Source organism: Frieseomelitta varia, unplaced genomic scaffold, assembly GCF_011392965.1.
Source record: "Frieseomelitta varia isolate USP_RPSP 00005682 unplaced genomic scaffold, Fvar_1.2 scaffold_244, whole genome shotgun sequence".
Classification (NCBI taxonomy): domain Eukaryota; kingdom Metazoa; phylum Arthropoda; class Insecta; order Hymenoptera; family Apidae; genus Frieseomelitta; species Frieseomelitta varia.
The window spans coordinates 377,865-397,392 of record NW_025109973.1 but is presented as its reverse complement, the minus strand read 5'-3'; the positions used below and the strand labels follow the sequence as shown (position 1 = coordinate 397,392).

The 19,528-nt window shown below is 27.9% G+C and overlaps 1 protein-coding gene across 4 annotated transcripts in view; it reads left to right on the top strand.

Annotated features, from left to right (window-relative positions):
- LOC122528027 (zinc finger protein 423) overlaps window positions 1-19,528 on the top strand; it is a 159,066-nt gene that overhangs the window by 115,025 nt on the left and 24,513 nt on the right. Inside the window, exons 1-2 of one of the 4 annotated variants that reach the window (XM_043652704.1) lie at window positions 11,122-11,322; window positions 12,194-12,335. The exons of 1 other annotated variant lie outside the window; for it this stretch is intronic. In XM_043652704.1, coding sequence (XP_043508639.1) covers window positions 12,242-12,335 — 94 coding nt within the window. In that variant the 5' untranslated portion in view covers window positions 11,122-11,322; window positions 12,194-12,241. Of the gene's footprint in view, window positions 1-11,121; window positions 12,006-12,085; window positions 12,336-19,528 lie in introns of those variants that run through there. 2 more of the 4 variants (XM_043652703.1, XM_043652702.1) reach the window with 2 other exon arrangements.

Below are 19,528 nucleotides of genomic sequence, written 5' to 3'. Positions count from 1 at the left end.
TTTGTTGTTTCTGGCAGGTTAGAGCGGTGTTTTGGTTTAATCCATATTTACTTCTTATGCTTCGGTATTTTCTGCATTCATATAGGTGCTGGGTGGTGATTTGTAGGTTGCAGGTGTTGCAGAAAGGAGGTTCTGTTTTGGTTAGGAGATATTCGTGTGTGATCTTGGAGTATCCTATTCGAAGCCTGGTCATAGCTATCCTTTCTTTTCTGCTTAGATTGTTATTTTTTGATAGAAATGGTGTGCTATGTCATGTATTTTGGCTCTATTTGTCGTAGTCCAAATTCTGTTCCATTCTTCTCTTTCCGCTTTGGTCGTTGAAGCTAGAAGATCTTGGTGTGGGATTGGGATGTTGAATAAACTATTCATTCAGTTTTATCACAATTCTTGTCCTTCAACAAATACGAGAGTTGACAGATAAATAATGCATATGCTCGATTATCTTAATAACGAAAGGAAAAAAATGAAAAAAAATTCAAACGAAAGTATAATTAATAGACTAAAAAATGATGTATTTATTTTTCATAACATATAAGAAATTAAGATATCAAATCAAGCGAATGTAACGATGCAAAATGGGTACAAATCGTTCGAGAGCGTTGATAATTGCTCTATATGTGGTCGAGCATTATCGTTTTGTAACATTATTGATTATTAACATTTTGTTAATTTTTGAACTTGACATATACGTTTTCTTATTGTTTATTTCCTTCAAATAAAAGTCCACTATATCCTCTTCAATATCATCATACTATATGTTTTATATTTTATTCTTTCGTCACATTTTTCGAGGTACGTGAACGTTTGCAATTATACTGGACATCCTGTGTAATTTAATAATTACTTACATTAAATAATTTAGTATTTTAACTTACATTAACTAATTTAGTAATTTAAATTACTTACATTAAGTACATTAAATAATTACTAAGTTATTATATAGATCAAAAATTTTTACAATTCTACTAGAGATTCGTAGTCAGCAATATAAAAAAACATCTGAAAAATTTTAAAATGTTCAAAATTTTATTACCGTTTTCAATCGCCAAAACCACTTTAATACCTCTGTACGAATCTTTATATTATGTCACATCATCATGTAATATGTAGATTATACTGCTTGGTATATTATATTAATATTAACTTTTTTTAGAGGGTCTATATTATTGTGAATGTACCTACCTATATTTTGCGAATGTACCTACATATAATTTTATGACTTCCAAATAATAAATTAAATTTGTTTTGCTATTAAAAATTTAACAATCGCTTAATCGCATTGATATTATACGTGTATATTGTTGATTAAAAATGACTAGAGTAAACAAATTTTGACACATTTATTGTATAATGGATTCAATACATTTTTTTCATTTTTGATTTATATAATAACTTATAGGCCAAAATAATGTCTTAATTGGTCTGCTGTCGATTCTGTTCAATGATTGCTTTATGAATGGAATGATTTACAATTTGTACATACTCATAGTACAAATTTCTAGACCTCGTGACAGTTTACCTTTTGGAAAAAAATTTCAAATTCCAATAGCTTATTTCTTTATCTAGGATCAGTGATATACAATGCAAATAGTATAGATAAATTACTTTTGACTACTGATAGAAAAAGACTCACAGTTTATATTAGCAAATATTTTATTTGTTTCTGAGTGTCTTATAAGATATAGTGATAAGATATAGTGATAAGATATAGTGATAGGAGGAGACATAAGGTATAAACAATTTTAAATAAGGTAAAAAAATGATATCAAGCAGTTTTGCAAAAAATTTCTTCAATATAAGATCTTTCTCAATCAAGAGAGAATGGTAAAAATAATATTTACATATAAAATATATTTAATATAATTTAATATATCAAAATATATTTAATACATTTAATATATCAAAAAATGTACACACACACACACACACACACACACACACACACACACACACACACACACACACACACACACACACACACACACACACACATATATATATATATTAAAAATATTTATACAAAATTGTGAAACCATACAAATAATTTAAAAAAGATTCTTTTTTTCTCTGAGGAAAGAAAAATTCTGTATTGAAATCTGTTTGAAAATTATTAAAAATTCATAAATCTATTTCCTCATTTTAAATAAAGATGTTTGACAAAGTTTGCATTTTTATAAGTTGTTGATATTTATCAAATAATATTATTCTTGGTGATAATGAATTTTTGTCTTACAAAAAAGCTAAATTTATTAAAATAAAATAAAAATAAGAGCCTCCCATATGAGCCTCTGAGAAGTTAAAATAATCAACTACACAGTCTATAGATTTTTCAATTGCATGTAATACATGCAATATATAATATCTAAATGTTTTCTCTGATATATATTTCCGTGGGTCAATGTAGAAGACATGTAATTTCATTTATCATAAAAAATTGACATAAATAATGGCAAGTTCAAAGGAAAATTTAAAAGAATATTTTTAGCATATTGTCACTTTATCTTTTAATTTATAGAGATAAGTCAGTGTATTTTCTGAACGAATCGTATTCAAGGGTCGTAGAAATTAATCTATATAAGAAAAAATGGAACAGAATTTATGTGTGAATGATCGCATCGTTCAAATTTCATCGAGAAGAACTGTGAAAGCGTCTCCGATTGACCTGATAGAAATTGGTTGCATGGCTTCTAAAGTATCTGAATGCTTGCGTGAGATCGTTTCAATCTAATAAATTCATGGAGAAACATCGTCCGCGTTCTCACAGGTTCCCGTGGAATATCCAAGTCAATTCTTACCGCTTCCGTGTGATCTCTCGACCGCAAATCAACTATACTATAGAATATCATTGTCACTCCATCCATCACGCAAATATTTTTTCTTATCCTTCACTTCCATAAAATCATCCACTTTAATTTTTCCAAACAGTTCTTTGCACTATCAATTGCATTGATCTTTATAGTGAAAAGAAATTTTTGAATAAGTCGTTTTTTCAAAATGGACGTTATAATCTCTGTTATAATAATGAAAAAATAGAAAAATGTTGTATTATAGAAATTTAATTTTCGATGCTCTCTGTGATAGATACTATTAATTAGACACCAATTAAACTAATTATTAAAATTAGAGTAATTAAGAACGTTCCCAAATTTCAATATTTATACGATTATCTGACATAAATTAATAATTAATAGATTAGCATACATTTTCCATAATATAATTAATATAATATAATAATATTAATTTTGAACTCGCAATTATTAGGTAATATAAAGGATCAAATCCTTCAAACCACTTTTCCAAATCATAATAACACAGATATACAAATTCTTCGCACTACAAATATTGATTTGAAGTTTGAATTGATCAAAGACAAAGAATTGGATTCGTCAAATAATAATTTTGGACAAACAAAATAATTTTGATCGATAAAAATTAATTTCGATAAATAAAATTTAAATTTATCAAAGATTACTCCCTCTAGTTTTAGTTCAAAATATAAAAATTCTTTCAATAATAAAAATCTATTTTTGATAACAATTTATCTATAACTTATTCACTTTAAAGCATTCTTTAAGCAACAAAAATTATTAATTTTATTAAATAAATAATTAGTATCAAGCATCAATTTTCTACTTTATCAGCAAATAAAAAATTCTTTGAGATATGAAAGTTTATATTTGAAAATAGATGCTTCAGTTTATTAAATTATAGATTGATTTTGAATTCATATCAGAATATATAGATATATTCAGAATATACAGAAATTCTATAAACCATAAAAATCAATTTGAATAATAGAAGTCCAGTACAAACAAATAAATTCTTTGAATAATAAAAGTAAATTTTATCAATATACGAATTTATTAAATTTTACTTTCTTTTTCTACCTTATACAAGATATTTTCTTTCGTAAATTGTAAATAAATAGGAAAAACTGAAATAATACTTTCGTGAGTAATATGATGATATATGAAATTTTTTTGTATTTGCACTTTTTTTTTAGAAATAAAGGTGACTTTTTTAAATAGATTTTTTTAGATAGATTAGGTCGTAGTATGTACCGCAGAATGATCTTGAGGGTCATATAAAGTCAAAAAAGAAAGAAAACTTTTGAATATTTCGTATTCTATTCTATTTATTAATAGATATACTATTCTCAATAAGTATAAAATTAAACTTTTTCTTTTATTTTTGACCTTGTATGACTTTGTATGAAGGTCATTTCATAACAGATGATTGAATTTGTATTGATTCAACCTTTCATATGATATAAAAAAATATATAACATTCTATTTAAAAAATTGAAGATCATTTTCTAAAGTTCTAAAAAAAAATAGTGCAAATATAAAAAAAAATTTCATACAAAAAACGGTACATATTGCTTTTCTTTCTTTCATTTTTTTTGTTTTCCTCATACTTACGAGAAAAACGTTGACTAATAAAACTGTGAACATTCTGAAAAATATGAAAATAAAATTAAAAATTTTTCAAGTGATAATAATTCATTTTTAACAACAGAAGGTCGAATATATCAAATTGCAATTCACTTCGAAATAAATAAAAAATTCTTGAAGCCATGAAAATAGATTTCGTCAAAAAGAAAGGTAGATTTAAAAAAGAAAATTAATTCTGTCGAAGAGAAAATTAAATTAATTAATTCTTTATATCGAGATGTAGATTAAGTTCCTGAAATGATTCTATTTTGAGAGAACAGAGAGGGTCGAATTCATCGAATAGTTTTTCTCATTGTCAGTTCATTTGAGAAGAGTGCGTATAGCGAGCACGTACGTATGTGTGCAGCTCGGAAGCATGAATGAAATCGCGCGTGCCGGTTTCACGTAACACCACTAGCTAGTCGCATGGTGGGAGTAAAAGGGAACGTGTGGATGCTGCCTAAGCGTGGGTGGTTTAGAGGACAGCGACTCACCTTTGGGGCGGACGAAAGGGTCGCGTGCGCGTGTGAACTAGCCAAAAGAGAAAACGCATGTATCACTAGCCTATCGTAGGCGGAGTCGACCCAAACGAAACGCTGAAACTCGCACATGCGCTTTATTAAGGAGCCACCCACAACATGCATCCCAACAATTGTTTCACATTACCAATGTTAAACAATTTATAATCATTTTCCTTCTTTTACTTCTCACTTTTTTGGAAATATTGAACGTTAAGATTTGTGTAGGAAATTAGGCTTAAATAGACAATTTAAGTAAATTTGGCAAGATTGGAGAAGATTATGTTGAAAATGATAATTGTAACGAGAAACGTTTCATAGATATTCTCACAGTTTATTTCTTTATGTTTTTGCAAGAATTTTAATAATGGAAATCATTTCACGAAAGGTGAAGAATGTCACTTGCAAAATGATAATTGTAATGTTTCATACTCTCACAGTTTTTCTTTATATTTTATAATTTATAATTTTTTTAAAAATTTTAATAATGAAAATCACTTTATGAAAGGTGAAGAATGTTAATTGTAACAAATGTATTTTACATTTAACATTTCAATTTTTGATATAATTATAATATTTTATAATATATAATATTATATATTTCTATAAATATTGTAAATATTATATTCATTATAATAAAACTTCCTAAGAATTTTTAATTTAGTAAGTACTAAATTTCATACTATTTTCTCATGTTTTAATATTTGGATTACATACCATAGAATTTCCAATATCTGAATTTCTATTTCTTGAATTGTCTAACATCCAAACGTTTCACATACTATCTGAACATTCCACCATCTGAACAGAATATTATCTTTTTGTATTTCAGATATCTTCTTTTGTATTCAAATATTTTATATATATTATTATGTTTGGTGTATTTTTTATAATAGCAAAAGAATTTACTAAAGTGTGAGATACAAAATTACAAAAATCAATCTCAATCGAATATAATATGAGATGATGTGTTTCTTTTTTTTTTTAATTCTGTGATAAATCAATATTTCGTTTATGAGTAACGAAAATATCGTAGACATGTAATTTTTTCACAAATTGAAATAACAAACAGAAATAACGAGGATGTGTCTTCTTATGCTAAAACGAAAGATGGTGCAAAGTACTTACTCATGCTAAAAAGGTTAAAAAAATATAACATTCTTATATATTAAATAATGAAATAAATAAATAAATACCTAATATTCAATTTATCAAGCAAGTGATTGTACTATTATCAGAAAATTTTTTAAGTAAACACTTTTATTATCTCCATTAGTTTGAATATGAGAGGGGAGAGTATAAAAGTAATTATAGTATTATAATATAGTTTTATCCAGATTCTTAATAAAAAGTTTTTGATTAAACATAGATATTTAAAAAAACGATGAACTTTCTCGTGTTGGTGAATTGAAATCGTTAATTTTATTTACTTATATAGGTATTCCAGGCATATGCAACAGTGTTTACTTTACTTTATACTGCAAAGATTACAATGTTTTTGAATACTTTCGAATAAATACTTACACTTGATTGACAACTATTTGCCAACATAAAATTATTTTATATTTTTTAGTGTCTTGTATTTCTTAAAATTATTGTAATTGTACAATTATTTGGTTTTGCATTAGAAAGATGATTCAATAAACTGAGTCATTGTCACAAGTTTACAATGTCTGGAAATTCCGTAAACTATTTGCTGGAAAGTTTCACATAGTTTCGGCAATGTTGTACAGTTGTAAATTTTAACTGCCATCAAAGTTTCAAAACTTTCGATATCAGAATAGACTAAATCTTACATTACAATCTTTGTGCCATTTATGAAACACAATTGCATGAAATATGTATATATTTTAGATTCGTTAATTCTGTATATTATATCTGCGAAACTGATATCAATTCATTTTATGATTTAATATTGACAAGTATATTTTTGTAACTTTTGTAAAAATTTATACGTAATGTTTCTTTTTCATAAAAGTTTTCTAATATTTTTGAATTCTTTTAAATTTTATTTATTTGTTACTGCATTTTAAATATTGTGCGGTAATAATTATTATTAAATTAAAATAAAAAAATTAGAATTTCTATTTTCAAAATCGAACAATATTCAAACAAATATATGCAAATATCCAAATTTTATTTATTATCAACACAAATTGTTCGTGTATTCCTCTAACCTACTTCGTACCATTGCTATTAAAGTAGGTCAATGATACTTTTTCCTAAAAATGAATATCTTATAAATTTCTAAAAAAAAAAATGCTGTAAGAAAGAGATTGTAGAATAAAATATACAAATTTTTCTTATATTTCTCAGTTAATTTCTCTTCAAATTTTTTAATTGAAATATCCAATACTTCTGCGTTCGGAAATAGAAAAAAGTGACAGCTCTGAAGAGAGCTTAAATTTATTATAAAAAGATAGAGAATGAAGTTCGTAACACTTGAATCTACAAAGAGTTCAAGATGCTATTAGATAAGTATATAGACTCGAAACGGCTTAGGAATGATCGGACGTGCGTGCCTAAAACGATCTCTAATGGCAAAATATCTTTTTGCCCAGACCGTTTCGCATCGCTGCCAGTCGCACTGTTTCCGTTTCGATGTCGAATAGAGTACTCGTCTGATTCGGTCCAGTTGCGCGATCGATAAAAGCTTCCGGCAAAAACATGCTTCACAATGAAAACTTAATAGTTCAAGAAAATATTCAAAGCAATCAGAACCTTCATTCGCATCGCTTCAAAAAGTCATTGTGATTCTTTATTTGTATCATGTTTTTCAAGTCAATAGAAAGAAATTGTCATTTCTTTGTCTTTCTTCAAATTGGCTTAAGATTCTTTTCAGATGTGTAACGCTTATAGTATTTATTGAAAATTCATTAGTGTTAATATAGACAACAAAGGCAAGAAGGACAATAAATATTTTTTAAAAAATGCATTATTCTATTCGTTTTGCAGTTTTAAGTTTCTTAAATGTGAACACATTAAATTGAACTTGAGTAGTAAATCATCATGATATTTTTTTTATTTCAAGTGACCATTTTTTTACGATAGCTTTTAGTACAGAATAACATTCAATTAATTCGTGATTGTCTTTTGTAGGATTGAATTAAAAATTAACAGTATTAATAAATTTTTTATTAATAGTAACAAACTCAATAGAAAACAAGTAAGATCTTATTTGATGTTTTTAGGTCACATGTACCTATATATAATAATAATCATAAACATTAATTAATTTCATTTTATTAATTACTGATTAATTATTAATTTCGTTTTTAATTTACAAGAGGCAAATTACAACCTACAGATTGTAATTGTTCGTGTAATAAAATTTTACAAGGCTACGATACCTAGCTGAATTGCAAATTCACTAACAACTAAATATTAATTAATAAATAATAAAACTGAGAAATTTCAATCTGGTAGCACACGGATACATACATATATACTCATACGTGCAAATGACGTGGTTGGAAATGAAGGCCACCTAATGTCACGATCGCAACGAGATAAATAATCACAATGGGTGGGCGCCTCGCACGTTTTCCGTACACGAGTTACAGGCACACCTTATGGGTCCCTGTAGGGAGTCGGTCTCCTCTGTTGCTCCCATAAGGTGGTACAGAGCTCCAACCGTGTGTGAGAATCCATTCCAGTCGATTTCACAGGGGTTGCAGGGGGCCTTCTCTCTCCACTTCGAATTTCGCTTTCTTTTCTTCGCCCTCTTTTTCCCTGGTGGCCTCTTCTATTTTTCTTTCTTTTTCTTTTCCTTTTCTATCTTTCTTCCTTATCCCTTTCCGATATTGGTGCATTTTTTAAAGTCTTTGTACATGTACCGGACGTTTCTGAATTATATGTATAGTATTGAATAATTTGAAAAGGCGTGAATTTACATGAAAAGGTAAGTTAAAAACAGAGTGATATTCCATTTTTTTTAATAAATCAATAATCACAAATGCACGTTTAACAAATATGCTGTGGTATTCGCATTGCTGTTTGGATTTACTAAATGTTAGATAATAGTAGACGAAGAATAAAATAAAAATATTTTTTCTTCAAAAATCTCCTTTATTAATTTTTTAAATTTGGAAATTGGCTGTTTTCTTTTATTGAAGAGAACTTTATGTAACTTTATTCTCTTTCGAACTTTACCGCGCTGACAAACCTTGAAAATAAATTTCATGAAAACTATGTTCACAAAAATTTATTTCTGAAACGATTATTAATAAGCTCATTAACTATCTATTTGGATATCGCTATCGAAGGAAATAGAGTATATTTCGTTCTGTAGTTGTTTCGTTGAATATCGTGATAATTTAAGTAAATGAAATATAAATTTTAACGGCAACGTTTTCTAACACACTGAAATCATTTTACGTGTTTCACTTTTAAGATTTTTCTAAAAGATTTCTTAATTTCTTCTATTTTTTTCGGTTTACTACCTCAATTTTTTGTTACTTAATAGTTTTGAAACCGCTATTACGATTTCTAATTTTCAGAACTTTTAACGAAGTTTCTTTTTCTTGAATTTCTTTAAAACATTCAGAACTAATTTTATATCTTTAGCTTATCCCATTTTCCGATTTTCCGACATTCTTCATATTGATTATGAATCTACTTACAAGTAGAGTACTTTCCTATTTATAGTAAGTATTTATTACCTATACTTACTAAGTATTTATAGGTAAAATCCTCCATAATACATCCAAATTTCCACTAGACATTCACTAAACTTCCTGTTCCCTAATCTCCATATTTCACTCTATTTTCTAGAATCCTCTCAATTAGAATCCACAATAAAATCGTTAACGATACATTTATTTATCAAATTGGTGTAATTTGATTATTCTCAATAATAAATTTATATACGTAAAACGACTCATATTCGGTAGGTATTTACTGCATAATAGATAGTATGGCTGCATAATAGATAATTTTCGAATATATTTAGATATGTATTATACCTAAAACTTTGAAATAAATATAGAGGTTTAGAAGTATTGTAAAGATAGGATACAGAAATCTGACAATTTTTAAAATACAATAGAGTTTTAAATTTTTAATTTTTTAATAAATTCTTCATATATGTAGATATAATTGCTATGTTATTTTTTTTTTTTCAAAAGGATTCCAAGTGAAATTTATTTCATTAGTTTTTGGATTGATTTAGAATAGTTAATTTTCAAGATTTCTTACTACTTTCTCAATCGTTTCATCAGGCAAATTCAAGTGTTCATCGTTGATTCAAATTTCAAATATTGATAGGAAAATTTTTTTTTTGTTATTGCAATACCGCTATTGTTTTTTTATTTCTTACGGTGCACGAACTCACATTATTTTCTTAAAATCATACAGTGTTACAATCATTTCCAGTTAATAAAATCAAATAGACTATTTTCTGCCTTAAACTCTATAGCGTTAGAAAACATTCAAGCTTAAAAATATAAAAAAATATTAAGAATTTTGAGATTTAATAATATAGATATGAATTTAAAAATAAAAAAAATTTGAACACATGAAAAATCTAAACAACTACTTTGAGATGCAAAAATTTATCTTCTAATCTTTTTAAAAACACCAATCCAACATTTCTGATTTGAAAATTCCCAATAAATTACCGACTATCTTCCTAGATGGTATTAACCAAACAAAGTTGAATAAGAAGTTAAACATCGGATACTAAAGGCACTATAAAAATTTGGAAAATTTGGGAACTTGGAAACATAAAATTTAAAAAGGACGAAGCTCGGGAAGTTGTACGGTAAAGGTGAAAATTCGCGAATATTAAAATTCTATACCTACTCGAGACATATCCAAAATCCAATCACTTCATCGTCCTACCCATCAACAGCTTTCTACCGACTCGAACGGAGAATTCCTAATAACCAAGTCACCGACCGCCCTCGTAAGGAGACTCATAGGTGTATTAGCCTCGGTGAAGGTAGATGAAAGGTTAAATAGGTGCGATAGGTAGCCGGAAGGTGGGTGTACTCGTTAGTGTGTGATCCCGCCTACCGTCCAATACCGTGGCTGGTTTCCCAGGGGACTCCCTAGCCTCTCACAGCCGGCTTTTGTCGTCGTCCCTTCTCTCCTTCCACGTACGGCCAGCACTCTTTTGCTTTCAGGAGGAGGACGTTCGTGTGTCGCTTTTGCATCGACACGATAATAGTCACCGTGGGTTCCCGGTTAGTGCGCGTTTATACACTCAACCGTGTTCCTCGAGTGACTGGTCGCGCGAGACTCAGCCGATCGCCAGTCCTTCCGATCAAACCATCGAGACCGGATCGATTTCTTCTTCCAGTTCAAGGATCCTCTTTCGTTTGTTCCGAATATTTCATACACTTGACAACTTTTATCTGGTTCTCTTCTTCGTAAGTTTTCACCTTACTCGAATTTTACAAACTCTTGAGAACTTTGGTACAAATGCCTTTAGACGATTCTTGACTAATTTTTAAACAACTTTGGGGAATTCAGAGAAGGTTGGACCAGTGTGGTGGCGATTATGTGAATTAAAGACTGACTATTGTTCAACACTGACTTTCGCGTTAATTGTTACTACATTGCGATTTTGGTTCCGTTGATTTCTCTATTGTAATTAATTGATACAAAATGAAATACACGCGAAAACTAAAGGCAGAGAGACAATTGTAAAATTCCTTGAATTTCAAGAAAAAAATCAGAAGACTTTGGAAAAATTCGAAAGAAATAGTTGAAGTGTAGAGAGAATTTAATGTGAGGATTTTGGTGTCAAGGATCAATCGATATTTTTAAGTTACATATTTAAATATCGATTATGATTGACTTTGATTTATTTGTGATTTGATAATTAATTTGACATTGAAAACTCAGAATTTTCTGAAGTTTCTAGAAGATTTTAGAAAAATTAAATAGGGAGAGCTAAAATAGAGTGTGGTGTGTAAATTTAGTGCGATCGAGAATTAATCAGTGTTTTTAAATCTTTGAGAATTAGTCGATTTACTTTTTAACCAATTTGAAATAGAACACTCAATCTAGAAAATAGGAAAGTACGATTTGTTGTTCTTGGACTATTGATGTAAGTGTAATAAAGCAAATTAGTGTAATAAAGCGAATTAACACTTTTATTATTTATATATTTTATTATTTATTATTTAGTGGTGATTTTGAAACTTGTTCGTTCTCCCGTTATAAATTGAAAGAAAATTAATGGCAATTAAGAAAACTGTTTGACGAACTGATTGATATTAAAGTGATGGTGAATAGGGATGAACTCCGGTACACAAAGGGTGGCTGTATAGAAGAAAGATCAGAATGTTGTTTAAGGGGAACAGTTCGAGGTTGGAGCTATTGATAGGGAGAATCCAGGCCCACAAACCTTCTCAGGAAGAACAACATAAATCCAAAGGTACGATTAACAATTCTATATTGTTATATTTTATTATCTAAGATATGTACGTCTATATTAATAATAATTTAAATTCTATTTAAATCCTATATATCCTATAACTATCCTATAATCCTATAACTAGTAGAATTTTTATTTTTTCATTAATTTAACAAAACTAAATATTTAATATTTAACTATTTAAAATATTTAAAAATATTAAAAAATATTTTTTTTAATATTTTAAAAAAAACGTAATATTTTTAAAAAAACGTAATATTTTTAAAAAATACGTAAAAAGTATTTTAAAAAAACCTAAATATTTAAAAAAAACGAGTAATCTTCTTTTTGCAATCCACTTTTTCTTCGTCTCATGCAAGCGCAGTTCCCTTCCTCAATTTCAATCTGATCCGGTAATTGATTGCTAACTCCTTCGTTATTACGAAATCGAGTTGTCTAATAGAAATTTCTAAAAGTCTCTTTGTTGAACAAGGCAAGACAGCATAGATCACAATTAGAAAAGTTGACACTTGTGTCAGGATATATTAGGTACCATATTGTTCTTACAATTAATACATACTACAAACATTTAATATTAAAATGAATTTTAATTATTACGATTTTTAAAAAGTCATTTTTCTAAATAGACTGCGGATGTTTATGTAATTTTATAGTTTTATAAAAATAATTTAAAAACTGGAACTTGGATAGAAAATTATTTTACTTGTCAAATATTTTGTATATTTTTATATATTGTTACATGTATTGTTTACACTTTTATAAAAATTCATAAATCATAATCTAATCATAGTCTAATTATAAATGACAAATTATTAGAATTTTTATCAAAACTTTTATTCAGAGAGTCAGAATTTTGATAGCAATCATAATGATCGATCATCAGAATCCCAAATTTTTAAATTAATCCAATCATAATAACCGAATCCATTAAATTTTCACTTAGGGATTGAAATAATGGGTCGTAAAAATTTGAAATTTTAAATTCAATTTAGCAAAAACTGATCTTGAAAAATTCTTAATTGAAGATTGAAATAACATAGTATAAAAATTCTAATACCTCAGAAACTTGGGTAGATATCTATATGTAACTGATGAGCGAATTTTTATTTATTTATTTTATATATAATTGATTATCAATGATTATCAGTCAATATCCAAAAATGATTTCGGGAGATCCGATTACAGTCGCCGATTATTAAAATTTGTAATTAATTCTCGTTAAATTGAATATTCTAATCTGATCTAATTATATACAATATTAGATACAATCGATCTAAAATCAAATTAAAATCAATCTATCTTGAGGGATGCACAATAATCGATGCCAAAATCTTAAATCAGAATTCAAATCGATACATTACTAAATCCAAAAGAACCCAATCTCAGTAAATCTATTATTAAGATTAAAGTGTCTTGTAACTGTTCTAGTAATCAATCTCAATAACATTGAATCTTAAAGATAGATTCTAGAAATGATCGAAAACTTAATAAACCAAGCAATATCTAGAAAATGAATTTATGCGTGATCGTCGATGAATTTATTTATGAACGACGATCACGCATACAACGAAAGTTAAGGATTAATAAATCCGCGTAAGCCACTGTGTGGGTGGGGAGGACTGTCACAGATTCGCGTACTAACATAAGTCACAATTAACGAAGGCGTTAAGTCGGCCCCCTATTAATAAGCGTCGTCGAAGCATCCTATAAATAGCGATGGGCATGAGGTGACAACATTACGCGGCCATATGCGACCACAAGGGAGGCTGTATGGGCTCACACTCACACTTGGACAAAGTAAAAACAATGCAATACGACTGGCATCGGCAGGTCGCAGAAAAGAGCTGCCAGTGTTAAGTGCGACTATTTTCGCGTCGATGACACATCGCTGCTGATTGGACGGAATCGAGACTCAAAATAAAACCCCCTTCGAATCCTCCAACGAATCTTTAAGTCCTTGCATCGATTCGTTTTCACGTTATCACCCCTCATTTCCATCAAAATTCGAAATCTCTTCATTTTGTCCTCGATCTTCCATTTTGCGATTTTTCCAAGCTCCACTTCCGAAGTTTTGATTGAAAGAACACTCAAATTATCCTCTAATTTAATTCATGATTTTCAGTTTAATCATTCATTTCATTTCAATAAAAACGTATAAAAGAATTCATTGTTCAAGCAAACTCTTTCTTGCCTGGTCTCTATTTAATAATATTTAGACAGTAACATGGGAAAAAAAAAAGATTTTCAAGATGTGTTACAAAATATGAGATCAACTTCCCTTTTCATAATTAGGAGATAAGCAGTTTTTCCTCTCTGCTATTTATGTAATAAATCTAATTAAATAGATTTATTCGGCAGGAATTCATTCAGTCACTACGTAAAATTTTGTTGTAACAAATTGAATCTACAAATCTAAAAGTATTTAAATCCATGTATCAAATACTTTTTTGACCTTTATAAATTTCAATAAGATCGACATAGTCCCCTATTAGATATAATGTCCAAAATAAATTTACGATTTTGCTTGTTATTAGATTTATTGTATATTATAGTCTTTGTTATGAAATATAATTATTAGGTATTTTATAATACTTAAATATAATTATTTAGGTATTTCATAATGCTTTTATTTCGCGCTCTTTTAAAAGTTGGGATACATTACAAAAAAAAGTAATGTTCTTGTTTTTTGAAAGTTGAAAGTTCAATGAAAAAAGGAAATTGAACAAAATATGTGTTTGATCTTTTAAATATGATACTTCGTTAATCTTAATAATTTTCTATTGAATTATGAATCATTGATTGAATTATTGATATAAATTATTGTTATAATGGACGTTGATAGATCTTTACAAATAAAATAAAAATTACAAAGGTATTAAGATACACAAGTTGCGTTTGTAACAATTTTTTAAAGTATTTTAAAGATATAAAGAATTCGTCCTTTTGAAAGATGAATATTTAGAAGACTTCGAAGAACGATCGGAGCTTTCCATGAATGGACTGATGAAAGGCTTGATCCTATTTGTTGGCAATGAGGGCCAAATTGTTGACGACGACGGGATCAACTGGGTGCTTTCGTACACTCGATCGGTAGCTCGGTTTATATTTATTGCATGCTCACCCGATCTATCACGTCTCTTTTTCTGCAAGAAAAGGCGCGCGTGAGTCATGCTTGGATGCCAATTGGGCGAGTGCCTTAATTCCGTCGCGCATTCATGTTGCACAATTGCAGAAACACCTGATTTTTCACGAGATCTACGCTTGTAATCCATCGGATTCACTTGTAAGAAATCGCCAACGTATCTATGAAATTCTAAAGAAAACTTTAGATTTCATAATAATAAGCGTATATTATGAAATATAAAGAACAGAGAAAGTTTAGGAGAAATGTGAACATGTAGGAAATCGAGGTAAGATGGCTATGCTAAACTAAAAATAAGTGTAATAACTTTTTTTAATTTTTATACAAAAAAGCAATATTTTAGCAAGACAATTTTACATCTACTTGAAAAATTTTTATTATTATCTTTGGTTTAAAATTAAAAACTAATTTATGAGTAAATTTGCCATCTTACCCGGCTATTGACTAAAATAGTCCACATATTGGGATAAAATGGTTCTACTTTATTTATTTACCGAATACTTGATATATGACATTTATAATATAAGATTCTCGCCACCAGTTTAAACATTTAAGACATTGTATTCAGTTCTACAAAGGAGGATCTGGATACATTTCATCACATCCTGGATAGACGAGTCTCGTAACTTTAATATAATTTGGTGGCATTCTATAACTATATTAAAAAATAATTATAAAATACATAAATTACAAAGCAAATGAACATCATGCACGAAATAAGATGACAAATGCACTATCTTATCATTACCAGCTTATGTGGATAAATAAAATTGAGACACGAAATTTTCTTTTAAACAATTATGTGATATTTTCTTTTCTTTTAAACAACTATGTGATATTTTTTGCTTTTAAACAACTATGTGATATTTTTTCTACACTTGTATGAAAATTACAATGCAAAAGTTAATTACCTATAGAAAACTTGTCTTTAATTAAACTTCTAGTCACTAATTTACAATGTCGAATTCTCCCAAGTCACATGCATCATATCGTAATTTCGCCAGAACTTTTTATTGCATCTTTATCATGCTAAACTATATTATTGATCATACATAGCTGATGTACTAAAGAAAATCGACCTGTGTTACCAATAGATACAAAAATAACACTAACACAACTGACCATTTGACTTCGATCTCCTCTGTATAATAAGAAATCTGAGAATATAATTATTTATATACCCTCATACCGTCCCGCGACTCGTGGAAAATTGATTGATTGTGAGTGAGAGGTAATTCTGCATATAAAAATGAATTGAAAATTTTTTCGTTCAGGGCCACGTTTTTGAGAAAGTCGGCTTTGAATATTTCTTAAGTATAAGAGCTAAATGGATTCATTTAAATATCTTCGCTATTTTTTCTTGTACAAAAAAACTCCTTAGGACAATTATTGTACTATTTTAAGAGACAAATGTAATGCTGGGAATATCTTTTTCCAATGATCATTTATTTATGAGCTTTCAAAGTCATCGTTATTTTTTTGTGATTAACAAATATTTATTTTTGAATATTCTTATAGACCCTAAAAAAAAACAAATTCAGTAACCTATAGAACCAAATATTTTGATCATTTATTTTTTAAATATTTACTATCTAAATGTAATTGGAATTTTGTATCGCGAATCACAATCAATGTGTGCGAATTAATCAGTAGATTAATTCGCACACATTCGTAAACATTTATCATTAGATAATATCTTTGGAATTGCTGCTTTGACCACAGATTTTCAAGATGATGGGTCTGGGTTATTGGAGCATCCTTGTACACATTATCTAATTTCTGTGACGTTATGGATGTGCGAATCAGAGTGCTATTATATTACTCGCAATATCGCGTCAAGTTTGAAGAAATTTTGATTATATTCACACGCAAATATCTCAAAATCATATTTGTTCTTGAATTTGTTTTCTCACGCTCTATGAGAATATCTAAAAGTAAATATAGATTAATTGCAAAAAAAAATAATGATTTTAAGATTTCATAAATAAATATAGAGATTAAATAAGGAATATATATTTAATAATGATACAAGTGATTAAACAATTAACGGACAGGACAAAGTAACGAATACAAATTAATAACTAATAAACTCGGTCACCATTAAAAAAAAAAAACTCCTTTTTCGCAAATCAACTCTGTCTCCAACTCAGTCAATTCTGTTCCATCATTCAATCGACTCTGTTTTTTTTTTCTTTTTTTTTTTTTCGAAAAGAAAAACGCCTCACGTTGACGTCGCTCTCTTCCACATTTTCCCTCTTTTCATGCATTCCTTCACTACAGGCCATCTGATATCATTAAACGCAACTAAAAATATAATAACTACAACTAAAAGTTTGTCTTTTAAAATAGTGCAGCTTTGTCTAAAGAAGTTTTTTTGCCAAACAAAAATGACGGAAATTTAGGCGATCTATTTTCGTATCGGACAAGAACGAAAAGAAATGAAAAATATAGAATATAATTTTTTCTCAAGACACTTTGTTTCTAAAGAAATTCAATTTGAAAATTTAGCAAGTATACACGTATGCTAAAACATTTTTATTTTTTAATAATTTAATTATTAAAATTTTTATTCTTTAATAATTTAATTATTTTATTTTTTATTATATTAATTTTAATATTAATTTCAATTATTAAAATTTTTATTTTTTAATAATTTAATTTATATTTTTAACAAAACATTCAAAGTTTATTTTTTTAAAAATGAAATTTTAATCAAAAGAATTTTATCTTACATTTTTGTACAATTTTTTTTACTATTTCATTGAACACTGAAATTAAACGACAAAATGTTAGATTGAATTTTTATCGTTCAATTCTAATATTCAAAGTTCAATGAAATTGAAAAAAAATGAAAAAAAGAAATGTAAAAAAATTCTACAGCAAGATCGAAAGAATCGTTATTAAAGAGAAAATTTCCATCTTCAACACCATGGTAGATCTAGTCATAAAAGAAATTTTCAATATTTTTAGCAAAATTTGAATTTTTTAAATTTTCAAGAATAAAAGTTTTCTTATTTTCTCATTTGCTACGTGATGTAAAAGCATCTTTAAAAAAATGAATTCCCGATATTACAGTAGAGAATTTATGCTTTCTAATGAAGCTATGAGTTTTTCAAAAAATAATTTTCATCGTTAACGGTATAGTCACTGAATCACTTATGTATGTATATAATAAGAATTATGTTAATCTCTTTACTTAAAATATGTTCGATCTTTAACAATAATAATGGTAATAGGACAACAGATAATTACACAAGACACAGATTCGAATAAACTCTTTAAACGACACAATTAACTTTCTTAAACAACACAATCGACTCTTTTTAATAGCTCTCTCTTGACGCTTTCTCACGACTCTCATCGACACTCTTTTTTTCAAAAAGAAAAGCGCTCCAGACTAACGTTGTGCTTCTCGCATTACATTCATATTTTTCTTGTTCACGCATTTCTATGATCAAGAAACAAGCCATCTGTTATAACTAAACATAACTAAAAATATTTATAACTACAGATTATAACAACTACGATACTACAACAATAATAATTCTTTACGAGTTGAATAGTAATAGGTAAAGAATGATTCAGACTATAAAGAATGATACAGACAAATTTTAGAAATTTACTAATATAATATAGAAGTATGGAAATTTAGAGATATAAAAATGTAGAAATATAAAAATTGTATTTTGAAGATGTAGAAAGCGTGAAATATGTACAAATGTACGTTCATCTTTCGATTTACGTGTTCATTCTAAATGGTTTTTTTTACAGAGAAGAATTTTTTGGGGAAAAAACCAGTTATATTTCATAAAAGAAGAAAATAATAACGATAATAATTTCGCAATATTATAAATAAATTAGAAAACTACGTTTGTTATTTCTTAAGTGATCAAATTTAAGCCTGTTCGCTACAGAGCACAAAAGGTTAGAATGATGTAATTAGTATAGTTACTTAATAAGTAAAGCTTACTTAAAGAACTTTCTTACTTAAGAAAGAAAAGGAAATCTTATTATATACGTTAACTAAAAAGAAATCTTACTTACTTAAAAA